The sequence below is a fragment of the Salvelinus alpinus genome, chromosome 2, assembly GCF_045679555.1.
Source record: "Salvelinus alpinus chromosome 2, SLU_Salpinus.1, whole genome shotgun sequence".
In the NCBI taxonomy this organism is placed as follows: domain Eukaryota; kingdom Metazoa; phylum Chordata; class Actinopteri; order Salmoniformes; family Salmonidae; genus Salvelinus; species Salvelinus alpinus.
This window is the reverse complement of record NC_092087.1, coordinates 71,218,244-71,245,628: the sequence shown is the minus strand read 5'-3', so window position 1 is coordinate 71,245,628 and position 27,385 is coordinate 71,218,244. Positions and strand designations below refer to the sequence as shown.

General features: G+C 44.8%; 1 protein-coding gene across 1 annotated transcript; it reads right to left on the bottom strand.

Moving 5' to 3' along the window:
* Positions 1-38: 38 nt before the first annotated feature.
* Positions 39-22,555, bottom strand: LOC139567662 (junction plakoglobin-like). Its single transcript, XM_071389063.1, has 16 exons — positions 22,399-22,555; positions 8,320-8,372; positions 7,739-7,909; positions 7,256-7,509; positions 6,031-6,269; positions 5,557-5,758; positions 4,977-5,121; positions 4,650-4,753; positions 4,077-4,415; positions 3,444-3,596; positions 3,183-3,302; positions 2,918-3,068; positions 1,851-1,972; positions 1,468-1,510; positions 983-1,138; positions 39-811 (listed from the first exon to the last, which is right to left on the bottom strand). The coding sequence occupies exons 2-15, from the start codon at positions 8,330-8,332 to the stop codon at positions 990-992; spliced, it is 2,205 nt and encodes a 734-aa protein (XP_071245164.1). The 5' UTR covers positions 8,333-8,372; positions 22,399-22,555; the 3' UTR covers positions 39-811; positions 983-989.
* Positions 22,556-27,385: the final 4,830 nt, after the last annotated feature.

Below are 27,385 nucleotides of genomic sequence, written 5' to 3'. Positions count from 1 at the left end.
ATTCCTACAGTAAAATCATAATCAATACCCAGTCTGCCTGTACTTTAATATATTCTTTATTTTCTTAAACAAAATTGAAGTAAAAACCTTTATGTAGAAAGACAAATTCCCTGTCAGTAGCGTTCCACCTAAGGTTCTTGATTTAGGGCCTCCAGTAGACTCCCGTCTATTGGGTTGTTCTCTTCTACTGTGTGAGTCAACGTAAGAATATTACACCACGGAGTCAGTACCAACTCTAACTCCCTACTAGCTCATGAATTAACTCACTAACTTGTGAATTAACTCATGCAGACCTTTGAGAAACACAGTGGGAAGAATGTTAACAGCAAATAGTGTTAAAAGAAAGTTAAAAACAGCAGTGTCCATTACAAAGGCTGAAGAAAGAAAGCAAACGTGAGCTGTACAGTACACATCGTTGTCCAGTCACCTCTGGCAGTGTTTTTAACCAGTATTGAAATCGAAGAGAAAAAAAGGAAGCTACATGATTATCGTCAAAAAATAAAATCTCTTTGGCATAGATTACCCACCCGAAAAGCGCACACAACCTTAAAACGTACTTGACTAAAAACCTGTGCATCATCATCAATATTATTCTTAGAAAACAGAAGGTAAGCCCTGTTAGATTCTGAGCCCCACAGTCAGTGATAATTGCATATACTACATTGAGGTGAGCAGAGACAGATTGACATCACTCCATTTGAAGATTCTTTGTGATTTCTCCTCTTCTGCTTCCCCCATCTCTCCTCTTCTTCTCCCATCTCTTCTCCTGCTGCCCCCCCCCCCCCCATCTCTCCTCTCATCCCTTCAGTGCCTGTCGAGAGAACAGCATCTTTATTAAAAGTGGTCCAACTGGTTGACTTGGTGTGTGACTTGTTTTTAATAATAATAGGTGTATGTAACTAATGGCTGCTCTGTCTTCGTGTGTCTGCGCGCTTGACCATAAGAATGTTGGTACATTTGTCCGTATTATTATTGCACTAACCGTTGTCCTAATAGCGCTCAGCATATCCCGGTTGCCTCATGTCATAGGTCATGCCACCACCACCGACCTGGTATTCAACATCGGACATCCCCATCTCTCCATCCATGGGCATGTCAGCAGGGTAGTCTCCATAGTGGTGGTAGCCTGCGTCCAGCTCTGAAACACACACACTTAGATCAACGCTTTGCAAAATATTTACATTTCTGGAGATGATACCCTTGTATTTTATTAATTAAAAAAATGGGGGGGCCTCACTTTTAACATGGTTAAAGTTATATTGATCAATTATCTCTCCTTGACAATACAGTATAATCATGTCAGAAATTCAAATATAGCAAAGCAATACATTGACAAACAGAAAGCACCCAGTGGAAGTGACTAACTAGCACATTAACCCACACAATAGAGCTACAGCCAGCGTTCTGTTCTGCCCCGTGTGTCAGTCAGTCAGTATGGGCACCTTTCCGCCAGAGTGAGTTACTCACCGTCTGCTGCGTAGCCTGCCTCCATGGGGACAGTGTTGTGGGCCTGGGGAGGGGTCACGAGAGGTGTCAAAATTAAGTCAGCGAGTTGCCCATACATGGTCGACAGAAACCGTGTCACACTGTCTTCTTAAACTGCATCGTCTACCTACTTTTCTCTTAATACAAATATTACACTTTGCCATTTTACAGAAACTAAAACTTCACATGTAAGAATCTACGAAAATATAATACATGCATTCATCAATGTTAAATTACCGATAGAAGCAAAGTGTTTTTTTCCAGTTTCATCGGAATTGAGAGAAGCTGCAATCGTTATTAGATCCTGCAGTGGCTCCCTCCTCGCCATAGATGGCGCTAGAGGCCCCGAGCATAGGTAAACTCACCATTTCCCAGGCGGCGGGGTCGTGCTTGAACAGGGAGTGCGTGAGCTCCACGGACACACGCTTCTTGTAGTCGGAGTTCTTGTCCTCGGAGATGCGGAAGAGAACGGCGGCAGCGTAGGTGGCTGGGAGAGGAGAAAGGCGACATGATTACTAACAGTCAGATCATCACACGTACACATAGATTGGCAGACAAAGTTCGTCTATACCCAGATCTGAGAGGATGTATCAAATGGCTGCAGTGTGTAATGCTACTTCTCAATCCTTGTCTCTCATTCAACTGAGTTAAGGGATCAGATATGGCCCAGACTCAATAATTGGTCAATTATGAGCGAGAGAGAGATGAAAGCCAGCAGAGACTTGCGCCCGTTGAGGTTCCACTGGTTTATGGAAATGCAGCCCATTATGCAGTCAGGCTATAAAAAAACAACATCTTCCAGATAATAACTTCCTCTCAATGGACGCCAAACGACCTCTGAATCTATCCACATGGACCGCAAGGCCCTCCAGCGGGTGTGGATGACGGCCCAGTGCATCACTGGTACCGTGCTTCTACCCATCAAGGACATCTACTGGAAACAGTGCCTGAGGAAGGCACGCAGCATCATCAAGGACCCCACACATCCAATCGCGAGCTGTTCTCTCCCTTACCGTCGGGCAGACGGTATCGGATCATGCGGTCTGATACCAAGAGGCTCAAAGACAGTTTCTAACTACAAGCCTTCAGACTGACCACCTGCTCTGACTCTCCACACATCACAACTGCTGCTACCAGACTCTTATTATACACTTGCCCCCCCCATCCCCAAAACATGGAAATCATGGACTAGAAATTGTGCCTTCCTGTATTGTACTAAAATGTTTTCCATTTCTACTGAGCCATTTACTTTGTTCGTATTCGTATTATTTCTTATTGTTGTTGCATTGTCGAGAAGGAACCTGCAAGTAAGGATTTCGTTGGGCGATGTATACCATTCGTATAACGTACGACTAATAAAAAACGTGACACTAGTGGACGCATCTATCACAAATCCTGTTTTTTGATGTGGTTTTAATAGAAGTGGTCTCACCGATGCCCTCGTTGTTGGAGTGCAGCAGCTCCATGAGCGGCGCGGAGGCTCCCTCTGCGTCGATCATCTCAGCAGACTGCTTGTCCAGGGCCAGCTCACACAGAGCCCCCGCTGACACGCGCTTCACGTTCTCCACTGGAGAGTACAGCAGCTACGTAGGAGGAGGGAGACAACGGTTAACACACAATCTACAGGAGATAAAAGCAGCAACAGAGAGATATTGATGTCTTAAAATAAACAAATATTTAAGAAGAAAAAAACGTACCTGTACAAAGAGTGGGATGGTCTGCATGCTGGCGATCTCTCCCCTGTTAATGGGGTCTCTGGCCATGATGTGCAGGGCCCCTGTGCACCCCTCCACGATCTCCTCCATCCTCACGCCATCCTGAGAGAGAGAGAGACAAAGCAAGAGTCAGTCAGCAACAAAAGAGACTAGGGAGGTTAAGAATAGGGCGAATTACTGATGTAACAGTTGGATACATTTATATTTTGTATTTTAAGTACATAGATCTGTTTCTACATCTACCTGGTATGTCTGCTGTGCGGCGGAGCCGTGTTTCTGGGCGTCCTGGTGGGCTTTGAGCAGCAGATTGACCAGGCGGGGGATGGCCCCCGCGTCCCTCAGAGGGGTCTGGTTGTCTGGGCACAGTGCCAGGTTACGGATCAGACCAACCACAGCCTGAGGACAAGAGAGGTGGGGTTAGAGACGGACGCCATTTTGATTGGTGATCAAAAAGAATGTTGCTTTCTTTGTGGTTAGAGACGGTTGGTTTTACAAATTTTCACCCATATCATCGTTTATAGTTTCTCTCCCTGTTCTCTCTATGTAGCTTCTTCCTTATCCCTCATTTTCCTCCTTCCATCACATCCTCGTCTTCCTCTTTCCTACTCTCCTAATGCCTCCTACTTCTTACCTCATAGCGAATTAAGCAGCCGTTTACGTGAATGGTTAGCCCTCTCCCTGGGCAACCACCTGTCAACTATTAATCTCCCTCTATCCCACCACCCCTCGCTCTCTCTCACCTTGATGACAGGCCAGTAGTAGGGCTGGATGTCCCTCTATACACCCCTCCATCCTGACTCCCCTATCCTCTCACCTTGATGACAGGCCAGTAGTAGGGCTGGTTGTCTCTCCATCCTGACTCCCCTATCCTCTCACCTTGATGACAGGCCAGTAGTAGGGCTGGTTGAGCAGCTTGACGATCGCGGGAATGCCATAATGCATGCGCACGGCATTCTGGGCCACCTCGGCGTCGGAGTGGCGCGACGTCAGGTGACGCAGGGCGCACACGGCCGGCTCCGCCACGTCCTCCTTCTCTCCCGCCCTCAGGACGGCGTGGATGAGCGCCTCGATGCCGTTGCTCTGGGTGACCATGGCCTTGTTGCGAGCGTTGTTGCAGGTGAGGTTGGAGAGGATGCCAGTGGAGCAGGTGAGCATGTTGACGTCGTCAGAGCTCAGGAGACCAACGAGAGTCTGAAGAAGACTGTCCAGACCCTCCTAGAGGGACAGATAGAGAGTTTAGTTTATCTGTAATATATTAGTGGTTCTTTAAAATAAAAAAAACAGTAAAAAAAACATTGCTGTTGCAATAAATAAGAACATTTAGAGTAAATGCAAGTGAGGTAAAAATAGTAAGTTAAAAGGTCAGAGGTTAGGACAAACACGAGAGAAACAGACAGCAGGATGGAAACAGTCTCTATATGTCTCTAGGTTGGAAGGTAGAAGTCTCACCTGTTTAGTGGCAGCGTCCGACAGGTTCCTCAGGGTCCACAGACAGTTCTGCATCAGACGCTGACTGGAGCCTGTCAGGTGCATCCCCAGAGCCTGCATCCCACCTGACAGAGGGGAAACGGAGAGATACATAGATAGAATGTGTATATGAGAGAATCTCTTATCTAACTCATTTTACTGCAAAATATGTACTTCATTCATAATCTCATAGCTTTACAACTGAAAAAAAAAGAAGCCAACTTCTATTCATTAAAACCACAGTATCAGTCATCGCAAATCTACAACAAGTAACTACAAATACAACCCCCCTGTATTTCAAACACTTACCAGCATCCACGATGGCAGGTTTGTTGCTGGGGCAGACAGAGAGCACTTTGAGCACGCGGCTGGTGGTCCACAGGAGCTTCTCATAGCTGTAGTTCCTCATGATGTGGACCAGGCCCTCCGGACCACTGTTAGCCAGGATGATCAGCTGAGAGAGAGAGGGATGATGGGAAATTGAGTTTAACAATATGAATCAATCGATAGCATTTCTATGAGCCACAAACAGTGTGGACATTCACTTTTAGTCCAGCTCGCGACATGTTTGGATGTGCCCAAATCCTCATTTTCCAGTAGGGGTTTAGGCGTTAAAAGGTTAACATCTTCAAAGGGTCAAAACATTCCATGTATCACTCCTGTCCAAACATGCACTTACCCATTAAATAACAGGCAAGCACACACAGGGTAGACATCCCTACCCGGCCACACCTGTCTCATATCCTCACATGCACATAAGCGTGCAGTCACAGAATTACTATGGCAGCCACACCCATGCCAACACAGGGCTATCATTCAAACGCACTCATTCACAATATTGACATGCATAACATCACACCCCTTACACTTAACACCCCCCTCCCCTCACCTTGCTCTCCTGGTTGCCGTAGGACAGCAGCTGCAGGCAGTCGGTGGTGATGGCCAGGAACTTTGGGTTGCTCTTCTTCAGCAGAGGCACCATTCTCTGCAGGCCGTCGGCCAGGCGCACCGCCATCTTGGCTCCCTCCTGGTGCAGTAGCAGGTTGTGGAGGGTGGTGATGGCATAGAACAGCACAGACTCCATGGGAGAACTGACAGAGGGAGAGCGAGAGAGAGAGTTATCCTAAGGATTTAGATAAGCATAGTTCATTATGAGTCTTACTTTGAAATGCTTTGTCAATCTTGTGGTTGTACGGAGAGAGAAAGCGAGCAGAGAGAGAGACTTGCAACAACTTTCACCCCCAACATGTCATCCCCCACCCAGGTATAGAAGGCCACAAAGTAAAAGAGCTACGAGAGAGCATGAGAGACGAGAGTATGCATTCCCACACACTACCCCCCCGGCAGACCCTCAGACTCCTACCTGAGCATGCGGACTAGGGCAGGGATGCCCCCACACTTGAAGATGGAGAGCAGGCCCTCTCTCTGGTGGGACAGGTTGTGGAGGATGCTGGCTGTAGCCCGGGCTGTCTCCATGTCCCCGGTGTTCTGCATGGCCCGCACCACCGCCGCCACCATCTGGGGGGACGCCATCAGCGCCCGGCGAGACGCCTCCTTACGGGTCAGCTGGTTGACGATCAGGGAGGCTTTGTTGACCACCACCTGGAAGACAGAGGGGGGTTTGGTTAGTTTGAAAGGAGGGAAAATGCAGAGCTATTAACGGGGAAGGGTTGACTATTGGAAAAGTACAGCAATGTGAATGAATGACAGCCAGCTTGACTACCACCTAATGGGGAGGAGTGGTAGAGATGGGTTAGGTTTATGGGGAAAGTGTGATTACTAGTGGTAAATAACATCAATGAATGACTGATTGAATTAACTAATCAATGTCTAAATGACAAAGGTGGATTGATGGCTAGATAAAGAAAAGTACACATAGCCATCAATTCACCTTTGTCATTTAGACATTGATTAATTAATTCAATTCAGAATTGAATGGAAAATGCCTCAAATTCCAATTAATACATTTGTAGTAGTAAACAGTGTACAGAATTGCAATTAAAATGAATTAAAGGAAATCTAATTTAATTATGTGAAATTCAAATGCCTCTTCTATTTTATAATGGGTGTAGTCAAATGTATATCTAGTAGATAAAATATCAAACATGTTATATACACGCATATAAAATGTTGTTTCAACAAGATTTTCAGGACCAACTTCAAATGAATGAGCAAAGTTATTTCATTAATACCACACCCCCCAGAATGCATTAGTTTAACCCTCAAGTTGACCCTAAGACCTTCAAAAAGGAGCCAAACAAATGAAATCATTGGTGGAAATATAACGGTCTATTCTAAGCACTATGGTTAAAAGACTACATGAACATTGTTTACAGAGAAGTGTGATATATTCCTTGGTATCTGGAAGTGTGACCTGTCAGGGTCAATTAAACGTCCATGTTCTATGACTGAGTGCAATTTCTTTGAATAGCACTGAATAAAATTGTACTTCCTGTCACTCAAATTCAAAAATTCTACATTCTGTGTGGCCAAATCAATTAATGAGCTGAATGGGAGTCAATTAAAAAATTCTGAATTGAGCCCAACCCTGACGCAAAGACAGACGTGTCAAACAACCCGTGCTGTACCTGGTCCTCATCGTTGAGCAGCTTGGTGAGCTCGGGGATGGCGCGCGTGGCCAGCTCGGCGTCGTCCTGGTAGTTGATGAGGTGGACGATGGCCGTCTTGAGGAGCTGCGAGGGCTCGGCCAGCCGCTGGACGTTGGTCATCTGAGACGGGTCAGTCTGGGTGGACAGGATGGTCGTGCCCTCCATCACCGTCTCTGGGAACATGGCCGCTCGGACACGCTGGGCCCGGGTCAGGGCATACTGAGACTCCACTTCTACAGGGAGGGAGGAGAAGAGGGGGAGAGGGTCAAGTGGTTTGTATTTTTAGATGGTGAGTTTGAATGAGTTCAGTATTAAGCAGCAATAAGGTGTGTGTGTGAATGTTTTTTTTGTGTGCGTTTTAACTTAAGTGACAGTGCGTGTTTGTAGCGGGTTGTACTTTTGAATGTTTGATTATGTCAATTTGAGCGCGTGTATTCAAGCACTAAACTGCGTGCGTCTCACCAGCAGGGTTCTCTGAGACGACGGTGGTGGTGACGGTGCTGTACTGCTTGGTGCTGTACTCGGTCCCATCGTCATCGGTCCTCACTGTGGTGGCTCCTGACTGGATCCCAGAGTCCCCGGCGTAGTAGGTCTGCTGCCACTCTTTCACCTTCACCCTCCCATCATTGCCCACTACGGAGGGAAAGAGGGCAGAGAGGTTAGAGTGGAAGTGCACTTTGAAGTAATATATTATCCATGTTCAACACACTTGTTAGTGCCCTCAGGGCTCGCCCACTACAGAGGGAAAGAGGGGAGATCTATGGGGTTATTACAGACTGCACTTAGAGTAATAGCTGACACTCTTGTTAATGCACTAGGAGGGAGAGCAAAGAGGGGTTATTAGAGGCAACACTGCACTTGGAAGTTACCTGTGAGCCATTAGTGCAATAACAAGTATGTTCGACGCATAAGGGGAAGACATTGTGTTCAGTTGAACAAAGGAGAGGAAGGAATATGAGGGAGGAGGAATTAAGAGAAGAGGAAGAAAAAGGAAGAAATAAAAAAGGTTGTGAAAGGGGGAGAATAATATAGCCAGAACCCACTCTGCATTTCCATGGTGGCCTCCTGGGCTCAAACCAACAACAATGGAGACGTCCTGAAACACACACAAAAAAATAACATTTAGATCAATAATTATCTTCCACATTTTGCTACAAATTACAATCATACCACTCAATTATTTTACAGTATACAGTTTACTTTCATATTCTTCTAACCTGTTTTAAGGCTAAATATTAAATTAGCCCGTTAGTTCAAATACATTTTATTTCATACCCTTTCTCCCAGGTAAGAATACAGATAGGTGAACGAATGCCCTCCCTCTGAACAGTGCCAGAAATGACAACGCCGAGTCAGCAGCAAAGGCTGCTGAGATAGCAGGGGAGGGTGAGGGGGCAGAGGGACAGCTGCAGGACAGGAACGCCAACTGCTAAGCCCCCGCGGCCTTTAACCCCGGGCAGAGCCTCCGCCCAAACATACAGCTGTGGGAGCTAGACACCTGCCTGCCGACTCACAGTATCAGCCACCAGAACCCGCTAGACAGGTTTCTTGTGTGTGTGTGTGTGAGTGTGTGTGTGTGAGAGAGAGAAAGTAAGTAGTCATTCATACACACCTTATTCCTCCCAAGATAACACCTTTATAGTGGACAGTCACACACACACAGTTCCTCCTCAAAACACCACTCCTCCTTCACCTGTAACTACAGGCCAACGCTTAATGACCATGAATCACTGTCTGATTTAAGATAAACACTCCCACCTCAGTTTTTTTTTCTCAACCCTTATCAAGTCATTTTCCCGGCAGTACCTGTCTCTTATCTCCAGTCTGCTCTCTTGTTGTGACCATCTATCATACACCCGGGCTCCGAAGATGCGGATGTCGATAAAGGCAGCCCTGCGCACCTCTCTGATTCAGAGGGGGTTGGGTTAAATGCAGAAGACACTTTTCAGTTGAAGGCATTCAGTTGTACAACTGACTAGTTATACCCCCTTTACCCTTTCCCCTCCTGAACTATCCATCATACAGCTAAAGTGAATTCCTTCTGCAGTGTTGGTTTGGACCTCATCTACTCTTTCCCCATTTAAAATGATTCCTCTCCTGCTTCACTCAGTTGGCCCAATGTGGTTTCTGCATTATGATGCATTTACTTACCGACTCATTCTATTGCAGCCATGTTAGCTCACCATTAACATTACATGGGGATATTTAACCAACGCGATCTAACTGAATGGTCTAGAATTACACCCATATTCTAAAAGTTCCTTACAATTAAATGCATTTGAACTTTGTCTGGAGCCATTTCCCAAAGAGCAAAGACCAAGTGTGTGAGTCTGTCCATGTGTTTAAGCGTTTGTTTATGGGCATATTATTTTCTGTGTGTGTGTGTCTCACATTGCACACATTCCTAATTCTGATGGTCTTCAGACTCAAAATAACCTCTGGTGCAGGAAAGAGCTAGTTGGAGGATGACCCACATCCACTCCTCAATATATAAACACTCAGGTTTCACTGAACAAAACGGCACGACTTCTACACTCAACCCACCACTCACTCAATACATGAACAATGATGGCTCGTTCACTGCAGTTAAATGCGATGGGAGCGGCACGTGATGCTACAGTCCACTCTACAATGTCACCCGTGTGTGGTTCAGATGTTGGCGGTGAAGGGAGTTACTGTAATTGAAGGGATGGGATTCTTTGCTGGACACAGACATTACTGACATGCTGTGTGTGTTTGTGAACTGGATAGGATTGTGGGAGAGTCAGTGGGAAGAGTCAGGCTGTTTAGAGCCATTCTCCCAACGGGCAAAGGCCAAGTGTGTGAGTGTCAATGTGTTTACACGTTTCTGTTTACGTGCATCTCATTTTTCCATACGCATGAATGTAGCAGCTTGAGACGTCACACAATTCCACATGAATGCGCCATACGTCCAAGAATTAGCTAAGATCAACTATGTATGATGAAGCCGATTTATTTTGCACTGCTATTCCTTATTCATACGAGAGTGGGTATTCATTTGACGCTTTTAAACCATTATATTTACCTGCTTATTTCTAGACTCAGGCCGCAAATACATACAACATGAAATACTTCCTATGAGGCATGACAGAGAGTAGCCTACAGATTCACTTAATATTGCCATCAAATGGAAAAGTCTGACAAATATACGTTTCTTTCCAGATATATGCAGCTATGGAAATGAGGTGGAGGGTTGTACTGACTACCGTATGGCAGGAATGAAGGAAAGCAGATCCATTTCCCACCTTGTAGTAGCTAGGAGAGATAATGTGGCAAGTCGTGACAGCATGTCCCCCTAGCGTGTTTGTACTTGATGGGCGATGCACTAACATTCCTGGCTACCTCTGCCTTACCTTGTATGCAATCCAGGCACTGTATTTGCATATGTGTGATTATGACCTAATACAGTAAACATAATATATCCATCTATGAGCTTTACTATGCAAACGCATATTAGTTTCATCTCGTATATAGGACTGTTTTAGAAATATAATTGCCATCCCTCTGGAAATCACATGTAACACAAGTTATTTTATGCCGCTCCAAAGTATTTTTGGACATGCGAGGTAGTAGAACTATTGTACCAGCGTGCATAACTACTCTTGTCTGAAATGAGTCTGGAGTTGCTCTGTGGGTCTGCCAAGCAGTGAGCCTGTTACGGATGTGAATGATAGTACCACACCCCTCTGCGTTAGCCCCGGGGCTCAGAATGGGGGATGTGTGTGTGTGTTTGATGTGTTCTCATGTTTCAATCTCTAGAACTGGAGAGTTTTCACGCGTTTCCCACAGAGACCAGAAGTGTAGTGGAGATGCGTGTATAATTCTCACTAATGAACTTCCTGTGTTTTCCCCAGGGTTCAGAGAGAAATTAGATTGTGTGTGTTTATTCTAGACCCTCCACCCAGAGAGCCCTCATGTGCACTTATCGCACTGGCATTTGGAACAACAGACTGGTGAGTCACAGGCAAGTCACCATGTTGCCATGGGAGTGTCAGTGTGTGTGTGTGTGTGTGTGTGTATATACAGTATGCATCGGTCTCACTCTAGGCCCTTGAGGAGGTACTTGTGCCTATCTCAGCTCCATTGGGAATAGTCGAGTCACAGCCCAGCCAGCTTGCTAGCTGACCTATGGGGGTTCACAGTGAACGGGGCGTTGGCGTTTCTGTCTGAGCTTGTACTTTACAGGTACAAGCTGAGTCATCATGGACACAGAAAATGTCTCCCAGGCTCTTTCCCCACCTCTCCTACTCTCTCTCTCTCTCTCTCTCTCACTCTGTGTTTAAATAGAGGTGTGGCACTCATTTCTCCTTTTCCCAAGCTTGGGAGTGTCTCGTCGTTTCAACTGTGCCAATTACCATTAGGTAATAATAAATTAGATGATACTGAAAAAAAATAATACCATGGCAAAATTCCAAAACACTAGGCATGCTGTATATCCTGGTTCCACAAGCTTATACACACACACCTGGAAGATGAAAAAGGAACGTTTCATTGTTTTTGGTGAATCTGTGAGTGTTTGTGTTATCTGTTTTCCTGGGCAAGGCAGCGGGTTCAGACAACGCGTTCTGATTCGATTGTTGCGACACACCCCGCGTCACCTTAGTAACAAAGGCTTCACCCACTAACACACACACACTATACTGTTGACTTTATCTAGGTCTATGAAACTCTTCCTGGTTGTCCATCAATCTTATTCTCATGCGTTTTTGTAACACTGTGTAACAAAGGCTTCACTCACACTATACTGTTGACTTTATCTAGGTCTATCAACTCTTCCTGGTTGTCCATCAATCTTATTCTCATGCGTTTTTGTAACACTGTGTAACAAAGGCTTCACTCACACTATACTGTTGACTTTATCTAGGTCTATCAACTCTTCCTGGTTGTCCATCAATCTTACTCTCACGCGTTTTTGTAACAGTGTGCAAAACAGCCTCGGCAGCCTTGACCCCGACTGCACCAGACTATAGATGGCTATAGTGATAGAGTTGATATGCTAGCAGAGAAGAACAGATAGGAGAGAGAGGCATGTTGAGTGTGTTTCTACAGTGTTCTGGGTGCTGGGAAAACATCAGACCGAGAACTTGTGGCTCCTTCACCAAACCCCCCCCCATTAGGAATCAACTGGAAATGAAAAGCACGGATTGCTTGAGCTGTGTTGACCACAAGTTAAAAGTAGTAGTAGTATTGCAATATGTCGTCTGACAGAAAGACACGGTGTATACCTGCCAATGAACACTGCTACATCGTGGGTAGTGACCAGGAACTGCTGTTGGATTTCATGGTGTGTACTTCGGAGTGGACTTTGCTCCTCGGCCCTGCATTCTAAGTAGTGTGGTTGGGTTAATGACTGATGGACTCACTCCCTCCTACTGTACCTTGTTCCATTATCTTTCACCACTGCACTAGGAGCTATTCTTTCCCTTTCCAAAGCCCTGCCCACCCCCACTCTATTGTTCTTCCTGAGCTACTGGGATAGTTTGGACGATTCTGATCTTGGGTCAGTTTTGCATTTCCCCCACTAATGGTTAAGGTTAGGATTGGGGGAGGAGAATGTGATCCTAGATATACCTAGGGGAAGCTTTACCCTAGAGCATTCTGGACTGATGGTCAGGACTTCCAGGAAGCACAACACATTGAGGGCAGGAATGTCTGACTGTCAGAGAGCCCCCATTGGACGAGAGTGAAAGAGAGAGATGAATGCGGTTTGGCCCCGTCGCTCTAATCCTGGTGTGACATTCCACACTAGCCCCAAACATTTAGCCTCGTTCAACACACACTTTCCCGCTGCGAACATCAACCAAAAATAGCCCTGAGCTAAAATCTCTCTCTCTCTACACTGCAAACAAACACCATCACCTCCTCGCAGACAAACAACTCATAATAACTATATTCACATATCCAAACGATCCCTTCCTGACTAAATGTGCACACAGACGCTGTGTCAGTGGATGATTAACTAGGTTCCACAGATGGTGTGAATACTGCTCATCATCTCCAGCCTCCACACACAGGCATGTCAGACTGGGGAGTGTCCTCATAACCCTGGCAAGGTGTGGCAGTGTGTGTGTGTGTGGTCTTTGGCTCCTATCTGGCAAAACACACCCATTCGCTGGAGTGCATAAACCGCAGCATTGCTACATTCAAATTGGAACCTCTTCACAGCCCTATCCATTTATACACCGACTTGAAATCAAAAATGGGTATCAACTTAAGCCTTGACACACTAAAAGAGATCTAGCAGGTTTACCAAGATAAGGTTGACTAAACCAGGCTAGCCTAAGCTACACCCAAAAAGAATGAAGAGGGCTAAATGGCAGAGTGGAAGAACCCAGATCTAAGGAGATAAAAACGGGTTCAATCCGTGTCAAAAGCCTGATGGGGAAACAAACAATGGTGGACGTGTGGCTAGAGGCATCAAAGGCCTTCACAGTCTAAACACTGTGGGTCTCTAAAGCCGATCATAAATCTACATCTGAGAGCAGTAATACAATGTGCAGAATCTCTTTCTGGTCTCGTAGACAGAGGTTTGTTTTCTTGATCCTTGATCCTGGTAGACTTGTTCCACAGACAGCCATAAGAGACAGAGGGATCAAGAGACTAGAGATAGTTGTGACAGAGGTGGGGGGGGGTACAGATCAAGCAGATTAAGTCCCATTACCACACATCTGTAAAGCTGCGTTCACCATCTGTGTATAAGATGGACCTGCCTCCCCTCACCCATACACACAAACATACGCACCGTGACACACACAGATGGACACAGACACACACTAGGGTTTAATAGCGGGAACTGGGTTAGCAAGATTAAGAGCTTTTCCGCCCAAACCTACTCCTGTTTCCCGGGATAAATAACTGAGAAACCGGTAAATAATTTCTAAGAACAGCATGATGTGAAATGGAACTGTTCATTTATAATGTCATGTCTAAATCAGTCTTCTCTACAGACTTTTCTGCATGATCAATCAACATCTCATATGGAGCGCAACTCACAATGCATGTCTTCACTCTTGCACAATACTCACCGGCTGGCCTCTCTCCTTAACTCTTGTGGAGTCCCAGGAAAAGCTAGACTAGAATTTATTATATTTGTGGACTAAGAGGGATGCAAGCTTGCTGAACGTTAAATGCTATGGTGATAGACTATAGCAGTTATTTATTCAGACCCATAACCATTCAATCTCGGTGAAGAGAAGCGAAATCCGTCTACATCTTATTCACGAATGTCATTACAAGGAAGGCCAACGATTTAACTGACGAGAACGAGGAAGCAATAGAGAGAGAGGTAATACGCATTACTCACGTCGTACAACATTAGGAGAAATATTACGAAAGGTAGGCTAATGAGTCAGCCTCCTAACTATACAAATGTAAAATAGGCCATATTATATTTCAAAATTAAAATCTAATTTACTAGCTTACAAATGTCCTGCACCAGCATCACGTGTTCTCACCCAGCTTCATGGTTTGAACAAAGTGCATAATTCCAGTCCATGTAAACAATAATACAGCCCACAGTTAAAACGTTTACTGGAGGTTGTTTGAATGTATTTACTATGGGCTTGGATCTTTTTCTGTCGTGCGTAATGTGCATTAGCCTATTGGATAACGGCACAATCATTTGGGCTTTTTTGGGGCTTGGGCTAATAAAATGTATTTAAATGTATGGCTCATCTGGCTCAGGTAGCATCAAGCTTGAATTTATGCCGACCAAAGCGCTAATCAAATCCTAACATATTTATATGACACTCCCGGTTTTGGTAGGAAATGTTATTTAGCAGACACTCTTCTATAGAGCGACTTACAGTTCGCGCATTCATCTTAAGATAGCTAGGTGGGACCACCACATATCACAGGCATAGTGAGTACACTTTCCCTCAAAGTAGCTATCAGCAAAGACCGAGCTAGTAAGGGGGTGGGGTTGGAGCGAGGAGGGCGATTATTTAAAATACTCTGAAGAGGTTGGGTTTCAGGTGCTTTCGGAAGAGATGGGCAGGGACTCTGCTGTCCTAGCTTCAGGGGGAAGCTGGTTCCACCGCCGGGGTGCCAGGACAGAGACGAGCTTGGTCCTGCTGAGTCATAGCTACTCGGTGTTGCTGAGAAATACCAGGTTACCCAGGAGAAAAATAATTTATCATCGGGATGGAACATTTGTAAAATACCGGGGGGAAAAATTCAACACACACACACTTTCTCTCTCTCTAAATGGATCTGTGAGTGGCTGGCTTGCCAGCTGAGCCCTGCGGTCAGTAAGTGCTCTCTAGACATGGTACACACACAGCTGTGCCCCCTGTGTGTGTCTGGCAGGTGGTCTTGGTCCAGCTAGCCTGCTGAGAGAAACCTTAAAGCCCTCAGGACCCTCTCACCACCATCTCCCCTTCTTATTCACACTCTCCCACTCACCCTTCACATTGTCCGCTGTGGGACTACGGGGAGAAATAGGGGTTAATTGGCCAATTGTGGAGTATAAAAATCTATACGGGAGGATGTGCAGTGGTGTGGAGCGTGATGCTAATGGATATACTGTGTGGGCTACAGGAAGTTGTGGGTATTCCACGGTCAGACCAGGATATGACTCAGCAGCACCGGGGGTCTGGATTGTTTTTTCCCCCAGTCAGAGGGATAGGCTCAACAACATTTGCTACTCAGAGAGCATTGTTTCCCCATGTAGATACAACCACATCAAAAACTAATGTTGGGACAATATTTAGTTACAGTTAACAGTCAAAATTGAAGAAAGGTGCAGGAAACTCCTATCTGTGAATGTTTACTTTAGGTGAATGCTCCCACTTGTGTGTAGACTACAGTCCATTTATACCAACTTCAGTGGCCCTCAACGTGAGCAAGACAACCTCTCCCTCAACTGGAACAAGACAAAGGAGATGATCGTAGACTACAGGAAAAGGAGGGCCGAACACGACCCCATTCACATTGACGGGGCTGTAGTGGAGCAGGTCGAGAGTTAAGTTCCTCAGTGTCCACATCACCAACTAACTATCATGGTCCAAACACACCACGACAGTCGTGAAGAGGGCACGACAACACCTTCTCCCCCTCAGCAGACTGAAAAGATGTGGCAAGGTTCCCCAGATCCTCAAAAAGTTCTACAGCTGCACCATCGAGAGCATCCTGACCAGTTGCATCAGCGCCTGGTATAGCAACTGCTTTGCATCCGACCGTAATGCGCTACAGCGGCTAGTGCATATGGCCCAGTACGTCACTGGGGGCAAGCTTCCTGCCATACAGGACCCATATACAAGGCAGTGTCAGAGGAAGGCACAAAAAATTGTCAAAGACTCCAGTAACCCATGTCATAGACCGTTTTCTCTGCTACCGCACAGCGCCAAGTCTTGGTCCAAAAGGCTCCTTAGCAGCTTCTACCACCAAGCCATAAGACTGCTAAAATTAATCAAGTGACCCCCTGGACTATTTGCATTGAAACCACCCTCATTTTTGTTTTTACATTGCTGCTACTCCCTGTGTATTATCTATGCAGTCACTTTACCCCAAACTACATGTTACAAATTACCTTGACTAACCTGTACCCCCTGTACACAGCCTCATTATTGTTATTTTAATGTAACTTTAACATTTTTACTTTAGTTTATTTAGTAAATATTTTCTTAACTGCATTATTGGTTAAGGGGCTTATAAGTAAGCATTTCACGGTAAGGTGAACCTGTTGTATTCGGCACGTGACAAATAACATTTGATTTGAGGTTAGTGTCCACCCCGAGATTGGAAGGTTGGGAGTTCGATCCCCGGCCGAGTCATACCAAAAACTGTAAAAAATGGGACCCCATCAGTCTCTGCTTTGCACTCAGGAGATAGATTGGAGATAAGGCCCCGCGATACTCGCATCCTGTCCAGAGGGTTCACTCATAGGCTCCTGCCCTACGAGCTGCTCCAGCTACTTTCTTACAGTCCATTTATAAGTCCACTGATAGCAGCCAGTCGATGGAACTCCCCTCTCGGCTCCACTAGCATGCCAAACCCCCACTACAGTCAGGCACATTGAAAGGCTTAAGTACACAACACAGGGCCCTGCTGGCAGGATCGCGTGTGAACCAGAGCGCTAGCACACATTCTACAACTTGAAAGAGGGGACGATATCTGATTCTGTGAAAATCCATGTCTAAGAGAACCTGCGTGTCAAAGACATTTTACGTCTGTTTATAATACGCTTTCAAGAGTCAACGCATGAAGTCTCTCGGACTTTAAAAATCGAGGATTAGGCCTAGTCTGAGTTTTAGAGTTTGGCTTACTGGACTTGGTGAAAAGCTTCATTATCACCCTAGCTAAATACAGTGACAGCGTTATAAAACGGTGGCCATTCCCAAGACTAACAGCATGGTTTTACATTACAGCAGCTACATGGTGTCATTAGCAGTGATTCATCAGGAGAAATGCAATGCCTTCGCTAATGTTATTACTGTGCTAATTGACCGGAAAACAGCTAGCAGTCAACTGACAGCTAAAAATAAACGATGACTTGCAAGTCATTCACCAAGTCAACGTAGGTTTTATTGGACATAGTGTAACACAATAATGTCTAACCAGTAACTGATTAAATAATCATTCTAAAATAGTAGGCTTACATCCATCAGTAGATGTGTCGAAAGAGTGTTACATCAGACCAGGGGGGGTACAGTTGGCCCTGACTGGGACGAGCTATTTGGGTAATTCATGTTTACTCCCTGTACGCTCCTCTCACTATGAATTATAGGAGGTCTGTGTTGTCTCTGAGGTGTGGAAGTGCAGACTAGGATCAGATTACACAGAGAAGGGAAGGAGGAGGGGCCAGGGCAAAGGGCAGGAGGAAAGTGTGTAGCAGTAGAACTAGGCCTTCATGTCTGTGTGGCTTCTCTGATGTAACAACAACTGAGGGCCTATGGAAGGCTGTGTGGTCTATGGAAGAAGGCTGAGCCGTCATTGTGGTATCTGAAGAGTTGAGCTTGCCTTGTTTCCGGTCTCCATTGTTATAGAACCCTCAAACTCAACTCTGGACCCAAAGCCAGTTCCACTGCTTTCCCCCCCTCCATTGTTCCCCTCTAAACAAGGACTGATTTAGACCTGGGACACCAGGTTTGTGCAATTAATTATCAGGTAGAACAGAAAACCAGCAGGCTCCGGATCTTATAGGGTAAGAGTTGAGTACCCTTGTTAGAGAGTAACGAGAGGCTGTGTTGTCAATGCAAGGAAGGACGATGCGGCATGAACTAATGTAACATGCTGGGCTGCTGTCCACAAATACTCCGTATGGAGGTAGAACGGACGAGGAGGCTGGTGTCACACCATCTAGGGCGAATGGGAGGACGGCAATGGGAGTGAATGGAAATAAGTATTTTATAGCGAGCTCAGTTTCTCAGTTCTCGATGGGGACTATACAAGAGTTTTCTACAGCGCTTTCTACAGAGCATCTAGAATGAATGTCTGTCATCGTTTGGACAGCGAGGTTCGCTTGGTCCCATCTAAAGCCCTCCTTTAGGGTTAGTGGGGAGGCTTCGCCTGCTGCAGCGTGGATACTGGATATATGCATGGCTGTGCTGGTGAGCATTGAGGCGATGCGACAGATGATGAATATTTCAGAAAGATCAGAGGCGGAAGGGAGGCTAGGGAGAGCACGGAGGATTAAATCTGAGAGGACGCTAAAGAATACCACACACCCCCCAAAAGATGTTTGTCTGACAAAGCCTGTACCAGACATCCTTGGAGGGGAAGCTTGAGTAGCTACATTTACCTGCAGTGTTCATGCTTCCACTTCTAAAATGTTCTTCATGTAAACCGTGACCGATATGAAAGACGACAGGGGACTGAAGCACGGACGGAAGAGTACAGATAACTTTCTTTCTTTGGTGGAAGTGAGGTTATTGTGAGGTGTTGCTTCCATAAAAGGTCACCTACACGTCATTGTGCATCAATCATTCTAACAGACACTTCATATCTGTGTGTGACTTATAGAGTCACTCTTCTAGATGGAGGCTGATGATTCTCTTCTCGGATACTGCATGTCTCCGACGGTGAAGAATTCCCAGTCGTTAGCGTTCCTTTTCCACCACACCCGCACTCCTCCCTTCCTCTCCCGCTCATTGGAGTGCAATTAACGGATGAGTAGGAAGTGGGAGATGAGAGAGCAGAGTGAAGAGCGACACCAGCGCAATGACTAGGAGTAATCATCCGAGTCAACTTACTGAGAAGCATTGCTCAGTGCTAAACGAACCAGCCCAACTGTAAAATCTGTATTTAAGTCACTCATGGATTCAGGAATCCAGTCCACTCCAGTCCCTCCCTTCTCGTGAAACTATGTCAGTAATGAAAAAATTATCAATGGTAATATATTCATAAAAGAAACAGACAGTAATGGATGCAGCCATTTCCAGCATGCTGTCAGCAGATGTGGCCTGGTGGTTTATGAAGAGCTGTCTGATAGGAGCCGACTTGAAAATAATACAGATGGCAGAGCAGTACCAGACTTCCAGAGCACCAAGTGATGGGGAAAAACGGTTGTTAGGCCTCCCCAGGAAAAAAATGTATCGAGTGAATAATTCATATTTGTGACGGTAATGGGAGCACAGCTGTGTTGGGTCACCTGGGCGATGCCAGCTTGGATGGATTCTTTCATATCGTGCCACCTCTGCCACTCCACTGATGACAAAGGAAGAGGGTTCCAAGACGCTTTGGGCCTCTATTGTTTGTTTAATCATGGCATTCTCCAAGTCAGAGGCTCAGGCGTCAGACCTACCTTCTGTTCTCCGTTGATAGACTTTACTACTTCATATCTTCTGTTCTGCCCTTGTGTAATGTCCTTGACACTTGCAACAGCCGTCCAATATGGAAGTCGCCTTAGTCTGGGGACAACATATCAAAAGATAGGGATTTTTATCTTTGACGTCGTTTGTTGTTCTATGCCAAGAATTTTAAAAATGGTGGCGATGGGGAGGGTAGAAGTCAGAGTAAATCTGCTTTGAGTTGATAACAGCATTGTCTGAGAAGATATCTTAAGCCCCTGTCCGGTTGATTTAACCCTTAAGAGATTAGGCCGCTATCGTCCCACCTCCTCTTTAACCCCAGATAGAAGACAAGCCCATATCATTGCTGACCAGAAAAAAAACTGTCTTCCATCCCCATATGTAGCCTACACATGCACGCAAACAGGCTCGACCTGGATACACACATTGGCACTGAGGCCTGGTCCCACGCGTGGCCTGATTAGGTTCTGTGGTGTAACTGAGCCCCCTGTTCTGCTCAGGCGCCACCGGGGAGGGAGGGCAGGGGGTGAGGAGAGAGACTGAAGTCAAGACGAGGGAGGACAATTAGGTAGGGACGGGTCACATTTTAGAAGTGGCAAACGTGGAACCAAGTTAGACACACGTAACAAGACAGCATGATAAAAAAAAAGGAAAGAAAAGAAAGGAGGAGATATATGGAGTTGGTTGAATCGTCGGTAATCCCCTCGCCCCATGCTGGCCTAATGTAGGACAATATCAAGGAATTAAGCAGGGGGAAGGATTAGCGCCAGTATGACCCCAGCTGCAGCTGAAAATCTCAGCCTAAACCCCGCAGAGGCAGACAGACAGCAGCCCCAGGCGAGCCAGACTGCACCTCATGGCACAGCACCAGCAGCATGGCAGGCCTGGCCAGGGCAGACCAGGAGAATGCACTGGCGTAGAGAATGTGTGAAAGGATGAAACTCAATTCAACCTGACATCCATTCAAAACATCAGCTGGGCTCACTGGCCCAGATTCAGTATGCTGTTGAATGCCACTTGGTTGTTTTGATGCGATTGTTCTTGGTTGTTTCTGGTCATTGGAATGGCATGATCATGACTGGTGTGACAGCTCTCCATTTAGACAGACATCTGTCCAGCCCTAATGCCAGGCTGTGCCATGTCACATTTGACATGGACAGTTATTAAAGTTGGTCTTGGGAGTATTTGAAAAGGCTAAACCACGTAAGATGAGCAAAACAAGATAATGTTATTTCGGTTGCATGTTGTAAGTGAAAGTGGATTTACTTGTGAAATAAAATGAGAGGATCTGTGCTCTGCTATTGCAGTGGCATAGAGGGGGTAGTAAAACTACTGTAACTAATGGCATATGGTTCCCTTTGGAAAAGGATGAAGTATCAGGCAATAGAGGCTCACTGGTATGGATAATGTCAGCCTGAACACCTGGTTTGTGTCCAATGAGCCTTGATCAAAAGTAGTGCACTATATAGGGAATAGGGTGCCAATTGGGACAAAGATGTGGACATTACTGGCACCACTTCCCTTGTGGATCTGAACTGCCCTAAAAGAGAATGTATTACAGGTGTGAAAGTCTTGTAAGCACATTTTGGTATCACTGCCTCGTTGTTGATCAGTATTATTCATCCTGACCCATTATGTATGTGTGAACCATGCAGGCACTCATCATGTCATGCCCCACCCCCAACTCACTGGGGTTGTCAAGGGGGGGGTACAGTGGATTTGACAATGGATGAGGGGTAGACGAACTTCGATCATCGCTCACTCTACTGTGTACCCACACGGTCACACCACTAATGACTTTCAGCTCTATTCTATTCAAATGTGCATGAAGTCAAGAAGTTAATGAATAGTTTGTCCCCCCCCCCAAAATTGCGCACATTTATTCGACAGGAACAGCGTTTGACAAAAACCTTGTAGCGACATAAACCATCAACATTTGCTCTTAAATAGGCAGGAAGGAGTAAACGTTTTGTAACAGAGGAAACGTTTGGCAACAGTATCGGCGTAATGAATACACCCACGATAACTAATGTCCTACTTTTTAACGACGTTTGGGTGGTGACTAGACACTTGACAATAGGAAAGGAACATTACGCTATTCTGCCATCAGGTCCAGAGACAAATATAAAAATTGACGGAGACAGAATGTCAGAGATAGACTACATTGTATCCAGACCGGGAAGAACATTTATGGAACGCTGGGAAATTATGTTTCCAGTTTAGAGACACGCGCAACACAGGAATGGAGAAACTATGATTATCCTATCCCACTCGACTCACTTGACACGAATTGACTCTCTCCGAAGACTGTCAATACACGGGAATGTGACAATAAATACCTATCTTTCTTACCTGTCAAAATACAAGAAGTTGTTTCGAATATTCCAAGTCTACGCAGGTCCACAAACAGACTTTTCCAACGATATACTTTGTCCTCTATGCCTCACCTCAACTGCGGTAGGATGTTAGTCAGAACAATGAGTAAAAAGCCTAACACCGGAGACTCCGCCCCTCTTGCCATAAGCGCTATCGACCCGACCCCACCCTTTACTTCTCCACAATTTGGAATTTAAACGCAATTGGCCAGAACAAAACAAAGGTGTGTTTACTTGAGTCTATCGACCCATTAAAATGAAACCTCTGTAGAGTAATATGAATATAAATTTTGTTTCACAAAGGTATTTTTGGTCAACTACATTACTAAAACATTGTTGTTTTGTTTTTTTCGAATTTACAACTATGGCTAAAATGTTAGTGTTAGCATGCCCTGCACACACACAGGGTATTAGTCTACCTGTGTGAGAAAGTAGCCTACAGAACAGCCACACCTTAGGCTACGTCATGAAACTTGCCTAGACAGAAGGTGAGTCACATGGGTAGACACATTTTTATAGAGAAGACAGCCCACAGTGGTGGAAAAAGTATCCAATTGTTATAATAGAAAAATACTCCAGTAAAAGTGAAAGTCACCCAGTAAAACACTACTTGAGTAAAAGTGTAAAAGTATTTGGTTTTAAATATACTTAAGTATCAAAAGTAAAATTATTAATAATGTCAAATTCCTTAAATTAAGCAAACCAGACGCCACCATTTTCTTGTTTTTTATTTATTTACGGATAGCTGGGGCACATTCCAACACTCAGACATAATTTACAAACAAGGCATGTGTGTGTAGTGAGTCCTTCAGATCAGAGGCAGTAGGGATGACTAGGGATGTTCCCTTGATAAGTGCATGAATTTGACAATTTCCCTGTCCTGCTAAGTATTCAAAAATGTTACAAGTACTTTTGGGTGTCAGGGGAAATGTATGGAGTAAAAAGTACATTATTTTCTTTAAGAATGTAATGAAGTTAAAGTAAAAGTTGTCAGAAATATAAATAGTAAAGTACAGATAGCCCAAAAAGCTACTTAAGTAGTACTTTAAAGTATTTTTGCTTAAGTACTTTACACTACTGCACACAAATACACTCATACAAACCACAAACGTCTGTGACTTTCACCTTGGAGACAGCCCACACAAATACACTCATACAAACCACAAACGTCTGTGACTTTCACCATGGATTTAATGTAACCTGGCACTTTTGCTTTGTTTTTGTTGTCTGCTTTTTCTGTGAGGAAAATCACACAATCACCATCCAAGACAGTGACGATGGGGTGTTGTTGCCCCTAGACACCCATCTAAGGTCATGAGAGAGGGAGAAGAAGAAAGTGCAAGACAGACGCAAAATACAAGATAAATCTGGATCCATAATTTTAACCCACATTCACACTCTCATTCGTCTTTTCGAGAAAAAAAAACCTTTCTCATTGGGCACAGAGAGAGTTTTGGTAACTTGTGGATGAAAATTCAAAGTGACACCCTGCATGGTGTTAGGAGTCTAGAAAGGATAGAGAAGGAGGTTACGTGAGGAAAGTGACAGAGAGAAAGTGAACATGTGGAAAGTGTTTCTCTCTCGCTTGCTGTATGACAGAGTGAAATAGGTCAGTCCATATCCTGCCTCAGGGTGTATTATTGTCAGGCTAGCAGCTAGCTGTCCATTGTGACAGCCATATTCTATCCCCCTAGACTGGATGAGACAGGGGCCAGGGCCGGTGGCACGGCATATTGGGTCTGTGCTGCTGATTATATAGGCCATCCGTCTGGGTGTAAAAGCATGTGTGTGGTTGACAGACTAATGTCTGAAAGCCTTAGGGCTAATTGACACTTCTCATCATAAACTTGTGTACTTTGTGATTGTGTTGCCTAGTCTACTCTTAGCAAATTGTCGTTTTGAGTGAACCTATTAGAACCTAACATGCAAACCTATTAGGAAGAATGTATCAATAACGTATTGGTCAGGGAACCTGCAATTTCTCCCAAAGTTGAGATATGGTTTGACTGGTCCATTCGTGAATCAACACTTAGACTTTGGCTCAAGAGATCACATGATTGTTCATATCACAATAACTCACTTTAAATTTCTTCTGAAGTGGTGTAAAATGATTACAATTGTGTATTACAATAGAAAAAGGCAGAATTTCATTCATTTGTTTTAAATCAATTCTATATCATTAACTCTGCTAAGCTTTCTTTAGAGATTAATGGATATTGTGGATAAGTGGCCATAGGATTTTCAGTGAGATGAATGGTCCTATTGTTTACACACTGCATGCCTTGTCCTTGAACATTAGCCTGGAGGAATTATAGTGTGGGGTTCATGTGGGTTTCTGACTCATTGACTCGGTCTTGCCACCTATTTAGGGGCCTTCAAAGACGGGTATTGACTCTTTGTTAAGGTGGGACCATTGAGGTAGAGTTTCAAAAGAATTTCTCCAGAATCAAAAACAGAACATCCATCTGGTTTTCTTGTATAGGCAAGCATAACACACCCTATTCCTCTGTCCTTTCTACCTCTCTCTCTCTTTCTTGCATACACACACACACACACACACACACACACACACACACACACACACACACACACACACACACACACACACACACACACACACACACACACACACACACACACACACACACACACACACACACACACACACACACACACACACACACACACACACACACACACACACTGCCTCCTTCTACACGATATCACAGATGTATTCATTGGCTTGTAGTAAGGCTTGTAGCTGCTCTGAACGTTCTACATAGGGGTCATCTGAACATTCTGATGACTGCATTCGGGTGCCAGTGACCAATCAGCCCTCTCCGACCTCAAAGCAAAATGGACCAATGAATCTCAGTGTATATGACTGAGTCAGTCTTTCACTCCAAGGTCATGGCTGGCTGATATGATGTCCTGCCTCACAATACTCCACTGTCTCTGCTTTTACACCCGACAGGAAATGGCCCCATTGTCCTTGGGAGAGGACCGGACCAGACCCCATCGGCTCACTGGCTGGATTGATGGAGAGTGTTGTAAATTATTAACGGCTGTTTCCCCAATGTGAGACACTGTAGTCTTGTGTTTAATGCGGAAGAATGGACAGTGGGAAGCTATATATGATCTCACACCACAAGACAGAATTAGACTACTCTGCTACATTAAAACGTGTTCGAGTGATTAGTGTAGAGAGGTTAAAGTACCAATGCTTTTTTGATGGATTAATATGGATAATAATATTGTCTATAAAGTGGATTGTTTAGCATGCAACAGCTATGACAGAGTATGTGTGATAATATCTATAACGTCCTTTGTAACTCAGTTGGTAGAGCACGGTGCTTGTAACGCCAGGGTAGTGGGTTCGATCCCAGTGCCACCATACGTAAAATGTATGCACGCATGACTGTCACTTTGGATAAAAGCATCTGCTAAATGGCATATTATATACTGTATTTAAACAATTGTAGTCGGAAGTTTACATACACTTAGGTTGGAGTCAACAGCTTGGAAAATTCCAGAAAAGGATGTCATGGCTTTAGAAGCTTCTGGTAGACTAATTGACATCATTTGAGTCAATTGGAGGTGTAACAGTGGATGTATTTCAAGGTTTACCTTCAAACTCAATGCCTCTTTGCTTGATATCATGGGAAAATCAAAAGAAATCAGCCAAGACCTCAGAAAAAAAATTTGCGGACCTCCACAAGTCTGGTTCATCCTTGGGAGAAATTTCCATACGCCTGAAGGTACCACTTCCGACTTCCGACTTCAACTGTATATATACACTGAGTGTACAAAACATTAAGGACACCTGCTCTTTCCATGACATAGACTATCCAGGTGAAAGCTATGATCACTTGTTAAATCCACTTCAATCAGTGTTGATGAAGGCGAGGAGACAGGTTAAATAAGGATTTTTAAGCCTTGAGACAATATAGATATGGATTATGTATGTGTGCCATTCAGAGGGTAAATGGGCAAGACAAAAAATCTAAGTGCCTTTGAACGGCGTATGGTAGTAGGTGCCAGGTGCACTGGTTTGTGTGAAGAACTGCAATGCTGCTGGGTTTTCACTGTAACTAACGGTAACTAACAGTTTCCCATGTGTATCAAGAATAATCCACCACCCAAAGGACATCCAGTCCAACTTAAAACAAATGTGGGAAGCATTGGAGTCAACATGGGCCAGCATCCCTGTGGAACGCTTTGTAGAGTCCATGCCCCGACGAATTGAGGCTGTTCTGAGGGCAAAAGGGGGTGTGCAACTCAATAATAGGAAAGTGTTCGCAATGTTTTGTACAGACAGCGTGTATATGTATTTTTACATTCAAAATATACTATAGGTATTTCAAAACTGATAATCCAATTTTTTATCCATCAATTTATATTTAACATGTTTTTCATGTACAAATATTTAATTTAACACATTTTGAAAGTCAATGCATTGCTTTGTGCTATTACTGTACATTTCTGTACATGACTTTAGCCACTAGAGGTAGACAGTAGCCTACGCATGAAAACAACATTCAAATACTGCTTTACCCCATATATCAGCACCACCATGTGTGTGTGTGTGTCACTGGATACTGCTGAGGGGAGGACGACTCATAATGGCTGGAATGGAGTTGATGGAATGGTTTCTAACACAAACACGTGGTATCCACATGGTTCATACCAATCCAATGACTCCATTCCAGCCATTATTATAAGGCGTCCTCCCCTCAGCAGCCTCCATTGGTGTGTGTGTGTGTGTGTTGTTCAGGGTCAGATGGATGCATTCCCAAAGGGGTTTGGTGGTTCTCTCTGAGGGTTAAAATAGCCAGCATTTGCTGCTCCAACCCAGTGTAGGCATCTTAAGGAGTCTGGGAGAATCTAGATATAGAGTAGGAGAGAGATGAAGCCCATCTTTAGAATGGGAATGTCAGGTGTTAGTTGTGCAGAGGTGAGAACGA

Excerpts from the sequence above, each read along its gene's own strand:
- LOC139567662 (XM_071389063.1), bottom strand. Across the intron at positions 3,597-4,076 it reads ACTACTGGCCTGTCATCAAG|GCTGTGGTTGGTCTGATCCG; the intron begins GTGAGAGGATAG and ends TCTTGTCCTCAG. Across the intron at positions 1,139-1,467 it reads GGCAGGCTACGCAGCAGACG|AGCTGGACGCAGGCTACCAC; the intron begins GTGAGTAACTCA and ends TGTGTGTTTCAG.